The following is a 10,124-nucleotide window of genomic DNA, read 5'->3' as shown; positions in this document are numbered from 1 at the left end:
GCGGCTGATTTACCTCATTCGCACTGAATGGGGACGGCACGACAGTTTTTGGCCGATGGGGAAAGGGACTTTGGGGGCTGTAATTTGAATAACCGGACTTGAAGAGTTTTTTATCCCGATCTCCAAAGGAGGCTGGTGGGGTCTGCATTAACCCACCAGACTCCTTTGGGGCCTCTCACCCGCGGGAGAAATGTAAACCAGTTCGGTCTGGTCAGTGAATCCGTGACCAGTGAAATCATAGAATGTGGAGAAACTGGAAGCGCATGTGGAGAGCAGGAAGCGCATGCCTGGTCCTGTAATTTGACATTTTAACTGGGTGTAACTTGCCTATCTGGAACAGGAAGTTTTTTATTTATTGTGGGGAAGATAAAGAGCACTAAATTGCAGCAAAAGAGCTTATTATGGCTCAAGGCCCAGTCACAACAGGAGAATATGTCGGAAGTATTGATAAGAAAGCTGGAGGAAGATTTAACGGGGTGGATGCCGTTCCTCTTTAAAAAGAAAACGACAGCCAGAAAGCTTTGGGGCTCCGGCGCGTGTATTATTGAATGTGAAAGTGAACTATTTCGGGGACGTCAGCTGCCCAGGGTGGCGACCTCACCTGCCCCGGAAGTACTGGTGCGTTAGCGCCTTGCCTTCCGGGGCGGGTTGTCTGTCGTTGCAGCAGCTGTAGGTTGGGGAGGCCATTTTCCGCTTCTAGGAAGAGTGAGAGCGCGGAGAGAGAAAAGGAAGGGAAAAGAGGGCTCAGCGCCTCCCCGCCGGACCGGAGAAGAGGGACAGTTTTGGCAGGCGGGTGAGGTCGCTGACGGCCTGGAGAAGATGTTTTCCCTGTCGAGCACCGTGCAGCCCCAGGTGGGTCCGGCATCCAGTTTATTTTTCTGTCCCAGCCCTACTCCGGGCTGTTTGCCATTTGCGTTTCTTGGAAGCAGTTTCCCTTAAGGGGTCGTAGGAGGAAAGTGTTTAATCCAGTTGGAGTCTTGGTGTTGAGAAAAGATCGGGCGACGCTGAGTAAAAGGCTGACGAAGAACCCTAAGTATAGTACGAACGTGATGGAGATCTTGGCTTACCGATTTGATTGCGTGGAATTTTTGCTGGAAACTCATCTGGCACTGTTTAGTGCTAAGCATTTCTGGGGTGGGGTTTGGGGAGTGGGTAGGGGGAAAGTCTACCATAGCTGTAGAGGGAGCAAGTGATGTTTCTTTTCTGTCTTTCCGCGTCTTCAGAGACTGGTACTCACAACCCAGACTCTCTTTTTTAAATGGCATTTAACCCAGACATGCGAAGAAATTTGCAAGCTTCTATGAATGCTTTGTCTCTCTCTCTCTTTTTTTTTTTATCAACAATAACTAATACATATATTTTAAGTTATTACTTGCAGTTAAAATTTTGATTCAGCCTCCTTGTCATCTTTCCATTTATGAAGCAAAAGAGCAGAGAAAAAAGATTCCAAGGGTTTTTATTTTTAATTCTCTCAGGAGTTATCACCTGTGACTGTTTTGTTCTTAGTTCATTTAAAAATCATTTTTGATGATAACTTTTTTTTTGAGAGTTCTTCACAGTTTTGCAAATAGTTTTTGTATACATTCAGTTTTCAAAATATCTTTGACATTCTTTAGTTTTTTTGGTTTAAGATTATAATTATGTCCCTTTGTGTAACCTCCACTCGCTTTTGTTTTGCTAGTACTCGTTGGGTTAAAAAAAAAGTAATTTATTTATAGGTCTTCAGTAATGTACTAGGTGGACAAAGAAAATATGGAACTTTAATGATGACGTGAAATAAAACATGAGTAGGAGTTTGCCCCGTGAATAGACAGGAACAGATAGACAGAACCTCTGGAGGTTCTGAGATCGTGACAAGCCTAGCTGATTGGAGGAACAAAAATAAGGCCAGTGTGGCTAGAGCCTGGTTGGTGATTAAAGGGCCAATGACAGAAAGGAGGTTGGAAAGAGGACTTGACATATCATACAGGGAGTTATACGGGACTTTGAATTTCATTTACAATTTTTTGGAAACGACTGAATTCTTTTAAACATGTTAAGGAGTGACATGATCCGATTTACAAAACAGTCTATTACAGAGTAATACTGGCTTCTTGCTGTGTGGAGAATGTGGAAGAACAAGAGTGGAGGTGTTTTCAGATAAGGATGTTATTGCAGTAATCCAGAGAGGGGCTAATGCACTGCTAAGGGGTGACAGTGTTTATGAAAAGGAGGGTATGAGATTTATTTTGAAAAAAGAATAGAATTTCATCAGGGATGATGGAAAAAGATGTTTCTGGTTTGATCAGCTGGCTGCAAGAAGGTGTTACTAGTGTCTGGTGGAGTCCTGCCAATCACTTGAAAAAAAATTTGACTTGGTCTTCTGAATATTAAACCTTTTGGAACCTGCAGGAAGTTGGTATCAAGTGTGCATGTATGCTAAGTTGCTTCAGTCATGTCTGACTCTTTGCAACCCCATGGACTGTAGCCCGCCAGGCTCCTCTGTCCATGAAATTCTCCAGGCATGAATCCGGGAGTGGGTTGACATGCCCTCCTCCGGGGGATCTTCCCAGCCTAGTAATCAAACCAGTAACTCCTGCGTCTCCTGCATTGCAGGCGGATTCTTTACCACTGAGACACCGGGGAAGTCCATGGTATCAAGAAGATCCCATATTAGGAGAATTTATCATTGCTAAGTGGAGTTAGTGGTGTGTGATGTTGGTAGAGATAGTGAAGGAGCTGTATGTACTACAGGCAGTCCTAACTGGGCCATGTAGGACTCTTAGGCATTTTATACTGTGGAAGAGAGTAACGTTTAGTCACTCAGTCACGTCTGATTCTTTTGAAACCCCGTGGGCTGTGGCCCGCCAAGTTCCCCTATCCATGGGATTTTTCAGGCAAGAATACTGGAGTGGGTTGCCATTTCCTTTTCCAGGAGATCTTCCTGACTCAGGGATCGAACCTGCATCTCCTACATTGGCAGGTGGGTTCTTTACCACTGCACCACCAGGAAGCCCAGAACACAATTTGTATTTCCTGGTTGCTTAATTGGTTTAATACAGTTGAATTTAAATTGTATGACAGAGGGTCAAGTTTTTCATTGAGAAGAGATCAGACCATGTTTTAGCAATTTAAATTCTTTTTAACAAGAATCATGTCTATTTTATTTATTTTACAGAGTGATTTAGATTTAATACATTTGGGCATGGTAAATATTTGACATGAAAAGCAGGTATATCATAATAGGGATCAGAAAAATAGCGACTCATCTTAAACATAACTAAAAAATATTTTTCTGGCTGATCATTTAAGTGCTACAAATCCTGAGAATGTTGGACACTGAACAGACTTAGGTTACTACCTTATAATTAAGTCTTGCTTGGAAATCATCCTTTAAAAAATGCTCTGAGGTACAAATCACCTATGTATTAAACATGAATCTTCTACATTTTACAAAGAGTTTAAACAAATATATCAAATGATTACTGTTTAGTGGCTCTTAAAACAGCTCTTAGGGGCAAGGAGACACTGTTTCACGATTTCCCATTAAGTTGGGTTTCTCCATTGCAGCCGCCACTAGCTCTTTGTCATTTATCTGTTTGTTCATAACTTCCTCTGTTGAGTGGTTTCCGTCAGAAATTTAGATTTCCAACATATATTTAAATGGTAAACACTGTTGAAGTTTTACTCTTAAGCACAACCCAATAAGAGTTGCTGAAGAGGCATGAGGTACTGTTGGTGTGAACCTTATAATGACCAAATAGTCGTCTTCATTTATCTCTTGAACCTCCACACAACTTTCTGTTACCACTTCCATTTCTTCTAAAGTATTGGGCTTCTCTGGGTCCCAGAAAGTTTGAATCAGGTCATAAACTTCTAGCTCTTTTCTCTTCCATGATGCGGGGTTGCTGGTCAGCTCCCCACTCAGAGAGATCTGAGAGCTACAGGACTCTGCTCAGTGTCCAGGAGAGCAGTCCGGACACTTGCCCCATTCTTACATTCCACCCGAGTCAGTCTGAGCAGCGAGCCTCAGGATTTATCAACTGCCTGGTCTTCAAATGAGCCAAGACAAGCCTAAAGGTCCAGGGAAGCAGGTAATAGGTGGGACCAGATGCATTGTTCCAGAGGACCTAGGGAAACAGCAGTTTAAATTCTTTACTGAATGGGAAGAAATATAAGTAAGTAAAATAAAACTTTTTAAAGGTATAGGCAGAAAATATGTATCTTAATTTGATTCCTGCAGCTTTAAAAGAGCTTATCATTTCTTACTCTTAATACACACTCATTGCCAAAAATGCTGAAAAGAAAAATACAAGATAATAAAGATCACCCATAATTCCACAACTCCAAGAGACTGCATTTTAGAATAACTTCTTTCATCCCTTTAACTCTATACAAATATGTGTATGCATACTATTCATTTATTCATGACTGCACTGGGTCTTTATTGCTGTGCTTGGGCTTTCTTTACTTGGAGCGAGTGAGGCCTTCCCTTGTTGAGGAGCACGGACTCTAGCGTTTGGGCTCAGTAGTTGTGGCGTACTGGTTTAGTTGCCTGTGGCTTGTGGAATCTTCCCAGACCAGGGATCAAACCACTGGACCACCAGGAAAGTTCTGTATGCATAATTTTAAAAAAAAGTTACATAAAGTTTTATAGCTTGCTTTTTTCATATAACAATATTATGACTTTACTTCTGCATCAGTAACCATGGGATGAAAAATCTTTAAGTGGAACCTGAAGTCAGATTATCTGGGTTAGAATCGTTCCTCTAATATTATACTTTCTTGCTGAATGACGTGGAACATGACATTGAATCTAATTTCTTGCTCTCTTCATCAGTTAAATAGAAGTAACTAACGTGTTTGTCTCTTACGAGGATTAAATGAGAGAGTTAAGTAAAGCATATAGTATAAAACCTGTCATATAGTAAGAGCCCATTTAGTTTATTCATTTTCTCAACAAATGTTTATTTAGCAACTACTGTGTACATTATTGTTGCACTGGGATACAGTATTGAATGAAATAGAGAAAGTTAGAGAAAAATAAAATCTAAGGTGTGTAAGTATTATGTAAAAACACTTTACAGTAAATTAATGTATAAATAAAAGAGAAAAATATTAAAATACAGGAAAGAAATCCCTTGTGACATGAAACTTACGTTCCAGTGGGAGAATGTGGTATAATAAATAAAAATATTTGGTCTTTGTTCCCAGTTCTTGGCACAGAGCTCCTGAAGCCCTTGAAATTTCCTGTGTAATAGGCGTGTTTTTATTCTTAAAGCCCCTGTTTGGATCACCCACCAGGATTTATGCTAATAAGGGGACTTAGGTTGAGGTTTCTAGTAAACAATATATAGATAAACAAGTAAATACATAAAGTGCGTTAGATAACATAAATGTCAAGAAGGAAAAATAGAGCAGAGGAAGGCAGTAAGGAATATTTCTTAGGAGAGGGTTGTTTAGTAGGTTGGCCAGGGAAAAGACACATGAAAAGGTTGCTTTTGAGTTAAGTACTGAAGGAAGCATGAGTGCAGACTCTCTGACTAACTGGAGAGATGGGAATACACAGCAGTGCAGAATCCTTGAGTGGGAGCCTGCCAGGCGTGCTCCAGGAACAACGAGGGGGCCAAGGGGGCCGGAGCAGAGAGACTGAAGGGGAACTTAATAGTGGATCAGGTCACAGAAGTGAGAGAGAGCCAGGACGTCATCGTTGTCAGGACATCAACTCTTACTGTGAGAAAAGCCATTGGAGAGTTTTGAGTGGAGGAGTGATGAGATCTGACTGGCTTTAATAGAGGCGATTCAGGGAGAGAAGTTAGGTTGCTGTTTGTAAAAATCCACATACCAAAAAAAAAAATCCACTTAGAGATGCTGGTGGCCCAGAATAGGGTGGGGTGGTGTAGTAGGGAAGTTGAAAATTACAAAATTCTGGATATATGCTTGCTCGTTTCATGTCTGTGAGATATTTCATTTTTGTTGTGGTATTGTTTATTTAGCCACTCCCCTATTCTTGGACATTTCTAGCTTTCCATAAATTTTAAAATACTTTGATGAAAATTGTCATCTAGGCATATGCAAGCATAGATTATTACTTACCAGATTATTTCCTTGGAATAAATCCCTTAGAGTTAGGTTGCTACAACAATGAAATATATGTATTTTTAGTACTTTTGCTGTATATAGCCCCAATGCTGTCCTGAAAGTTAGTAGTTTTCGACCAGCAATAATCTGAGTATTTACAATTTTTAATGTATAGTTTTGATAAAGAATGTATGTTTAACTTTGTACAGTCCCCAGTTCTGACAATAAAAAGTTTTTTTTTTTTGCTGTTTTTATTCTAAAAAGCACTGCTGATTTTCAGCTTTTATCTTTTTTTAGGTTACAGTTCCTCTGAGTCATCTCATCAATGCCTTCCATTCACCGAAAACCACACCAGTTTCTGTCAGTGCATCCATTTCGCAAAACCAGCATCGAGATGTAGTGTCTGAGCACGAGGCCCCCAGCAATGAGGTAAGAGTTTTTACCCTGGATGTGTGAGAAAGCTTTTTTGGTTTGCTGCTGCTGCTGCTAAGTCGCTTCAGTCATGTCCGACTCTGCGACCCCTGAGACGGCAGCCCACCCATCCCTGTGATTCTCCAGGCAAGAACACTGGAGTGGGTTGCCATTTCCTTCTCCAATGCATGAAAGTGAAAAGTGAAAGGGAAGTCGCTCAGTCGTGTCTGACTCTTAGCGACCCCATGGACTTCAGCCTACCAGGCTCCTCCGTCCATGGGATTTTCCAGGCAGGAGTACTGGAGTGGGGTGCCATTGCCTTCTGGTTTAGTACATTGTAAACATGCCTGAAATAACTTTCTATGTTTAGGCATTTGTAGCAGGGTGACTTCTGTCTTCAGCTTAATCTCTGTTGTAGGATTAAAGACATCTAATTCCGGCTTTGTTGTATGTGTAGAATATTACTTTGTCCTATTTTTAACATTTATCTTATAAAAAATTGCACGTGGCAGTGTATTCGTATTCACTTCCTATGTTACTACTTGTGTGATACCATTTCAGTGTTCTTTTGTATTGCTTCAGTGGAGCAGGGATCCCACAGTTAACTCCACAACTGCCCCACAAGTCTCAGGGAAGACAGAAGAGCAAGACATTATTATATGCTGCCTTATAGAAGCTTTCAGTGTAATTGAACAGTTGAAACACAGATACCTGAAAATGAAATGTATTAGCTATGAAACTGTGCTTTGCGTATTCAGAGAATTGTAAAATCATCGTGGTCTGGTATATACCAAATTGCTAATGTAGGAACTTGTGTTTACAAGACTTGTTACTAAGATAGTTGCTTGTAGCTCAGAATACATTTTTCATAGTAGACACTCTAATATGTGGCTAAGTTTCACAGAAGCTTCTTTAGCCCGTAAATGGCTTATATCCTTAGTCCTCATTTGAGGGACTGTGGCAGAGGATAGTATATGTTGTTCAGTCGCTAAGTCGTGTCCAGCTCTGTGCAAACCGATGAACTGCAGCAAGCCAGACTTCTCTATTCATCACTGTCTCCCTGAGTTTGCTCAGACTCATGTCCATTGAGTCAGTGATGCCATCCAACCACCTCATCCTCTGTTGCCCCCTTCTCTTACCCTCTATTTTTCCCAGCATCAGGGTCTTTTCCAGTGAGCCAATTCTTTGCATCAGGTGACCAAAGTATTGGAGCTTCAGCTTCAGCATCAATCCTTCAATGAATACTCAGGATTGATTTCCTTTAGGATTGACTAGTTTGATCTCCTCGCAGTCCAAAGGACTCTCAAGAGTCTTCTCCAGCACCGCAGTTTGAAAGCATCAATTCTTTGGTGCTGAGCCTTCATTATGGTCCAACTCTCACATCCATACATGACTACTGGAAAAACCATTGCTTTGGCTAGACGGACCTTTGTCAGCAAAGTGATGTCTCTGCTTTTCCTAACACTGTCTAGGTTTGACATAGCTGTTCTTCCAAGGAGCAAGTGTCTTTTAATTTTGTGGTTGCAGTCACCATCTGCATTGATTTTGGAGCTCAAGAAAATGAAATCTGACAGTGTTTCCATATTTGCTTTTGGTGGGAGTGGGATGAGGGGATGGTTGTGAGGTAAGTCTTGAAATACAATTTTATGTAGGTGAAAAATTTGTCTTTATGTTCGCTTTTATACTATCTGCCAAATTCCTATTGCATCTTTCTATAGGTGGTCCGTTCTTGTTTTGTGACACCCTTCTCAGTTACAGTCTGAGAGAGCTTTCCCAATGATATGACTGCGTGTGTCAAAATTGCTACATGCAGCGCTACTATGTTCATTTCAGAAATTTTGGAAAATATTATGTAAGTGGGAGAAATTAATGTTTGATCCTACTTCTCCTTTTCTCCCTTGTACTTTTATATTTTGTAATCGTTGGATCATACTGTATATGCAGATTAAGATTTTTCCTTCATCATTTAATGGTCTTATGAACTCGTTATACCATACGTTAGTTTTTATGACTTCAGACTGTTCATTTTACGGTCTGTTGTTGGGTACTGTTTCCAATTTTTTCTGCTATAAACAGCACCACTTGTACTTTCCATGGTACTAAATACTTGACTATTTCATTAAGTGAAATGGCTAGATCCGTGGTGAAGTATATTTTAGCTTAAACAGTAACTAAATTCTAGAAGTCAAAGTTGAGCTTAAGACTGATGGTTTCAGATACGGAATTGGTGTCTTATCCTCTGCTTTACCCTCATTAGTCCTGTGGTTTATCACTGGTGACTGCTTGTTATTTTTTCACAAACATTTCCATTTTTCTTAAGCATCCTTCCTCATCTCTACTCTGACCTCCTTTGTTCTGCGATGCCTTTGCTTTCATCAAGTCTTACTCATCCAGACATCCACCTCACAATACAAGCAAAAAAACTTTCTTTTTAACTTCCTTCCAAGCTGTCTGACTTCTGTGCCTTTTGCTTTCAGACTTATAAAAAAGTAGTATTCTGAACTTAAATTGTTGCTTTTATTTATACCATCTCCCATTGTAGTTTGGCTACTACTTTTACCATTTTGAAGGCTTGGTGTATTTTGTTGGTTTCCTTAGCAATAAATACAGGCATTTTAAAAAATCTGCAACTTTTTCAACTTTTCCTTAAGAATACCCACTGTTTTCAGAGTACTCAGAAATTGAGTGATACTGCATTGATTTTTTTTTTTCCTCTTTCTGTTTTGCTGGACTTCTTTTTATTGCCAGCCTTTTAAATAGTGGATGCATTTACCTGTAATCTAACTTTCATTCTCCACAGTCTCCCAGATTATCTATTTTAATGTTTATATATTTCTATATGCTGATAACTCCCACATCTACCTTCAACTCTATAAAGTATCTCTAAAGTTTTAAAATAGTTATCTGGTGGCTTATTAAAATACCCTCTGGACAGACTTCAAGGACCTCAAAATAAAGATGTCTAAAACTGAACTACTTCTTCAGATTCCAGTGTATTTGATCTTACAGTGGTTTTAGCACCTCTTTGTCAGTCTGGGTCCAACCAAGAGAGAGAGACCACATAGTCATTTGAACAGTGCAAGTTTAATATACAGAATAAGTATTTTTAGTTGACTATTTTAAAAACATCGGTCTTACAGGGGATTGGCATAACTAGGGATTGGCTAATAATAAGTAAAGAGAACTTGAAATATATAGGACTTGCAGATTCAAGGAGCAGCTAATACTCCCAGGATTGAGCTACCCACGAAGAGTTCTCCACCCTTGGGCTGAGGTTCTGAGGTTGTTGGAGAGGGTATGGCCTTGGCTCACTAAATGGCATAGAAGTCGCTGGTGCTGTGCAATCTGAACCTGATGGAAATCTGCCACCTGGGTACCAGGAGAAGCTCTTTGTGGGAAAGCTGCCAAGTACTGCTGGCAGCTGTGCACACAGGAGCCAGGCTTCAGAGAAGCTGCAGGAGCCAGATGCTGGAGAAACCATGGGTGTTGCACCCAGGAGCCTGTTGAGTGAACATAATACGTGGCCTGAACCAGGAACAGAAACTGCTCCTACGAAGTCTCTCCAGTGCCCTCTACTGACAACTTAATGTTCTGGCCAACAAAGGAAGACTATTTAAAGAGACCCAGATACATGATTGTGGAGCCAGAGAGAG

The 10,124-nt window shown here is 40.5% G+C and overlaps 1 protein-coding gene and 1 pseudogene across 1 annotated transcript in view; one reads left to right on the top strand and one right to left on the bottom strand.

Moving 5' to 3' along the window:
* Positions 1-47: 47 nt before the first annotated feature.
* The window catches only part of YME1L1 (YME1 like 1 ATPase), a 29,408-nt gene continuing 19,331 nt past the window's right edge, over positions 48-10,124 (top strand). The window contains exons 1-2 of the mRNA XM_019972950.2: positions 48-852; positions 6,358-6,489. Of these exons, the coding sequence (XP_019828509.2) occupies positions 820-852; positions 6,358-6,489 (165 nt within the window). The 5' untranslated portion in view covers positions 48-819. The remainder of the gene's footprint in view (positions 853-6,357; positions 6,490-10,124) is intronic.
* Positions 3,469-3,971, bottom strand: LOC109567906 (cytosolic iron-sulfur assembly component 2A pseudogene; annotated as a pseudogene).

The sequence above is a fragment of the Bos indicus genome, chromosome 13 (genome assembly GCF_029378745.1).
Source record: "Bos indicus isolate NIAB-ARS_2022 breed Sahiwal x Tharparkar chromosome 13, NIAB-ARS_B.indTharparkar_mat_pri_1.0, whole genome shotgun sequence".
NCBI classification, from domain to species: Eukaryota; Metazoa; Chordata; class Mammalia; order Artiodactyla; family Bovidae; genus Bos; species Bos indicus.
This window is presented reverse-complemented; position numbering and strand designations above follow the sequence as displayed.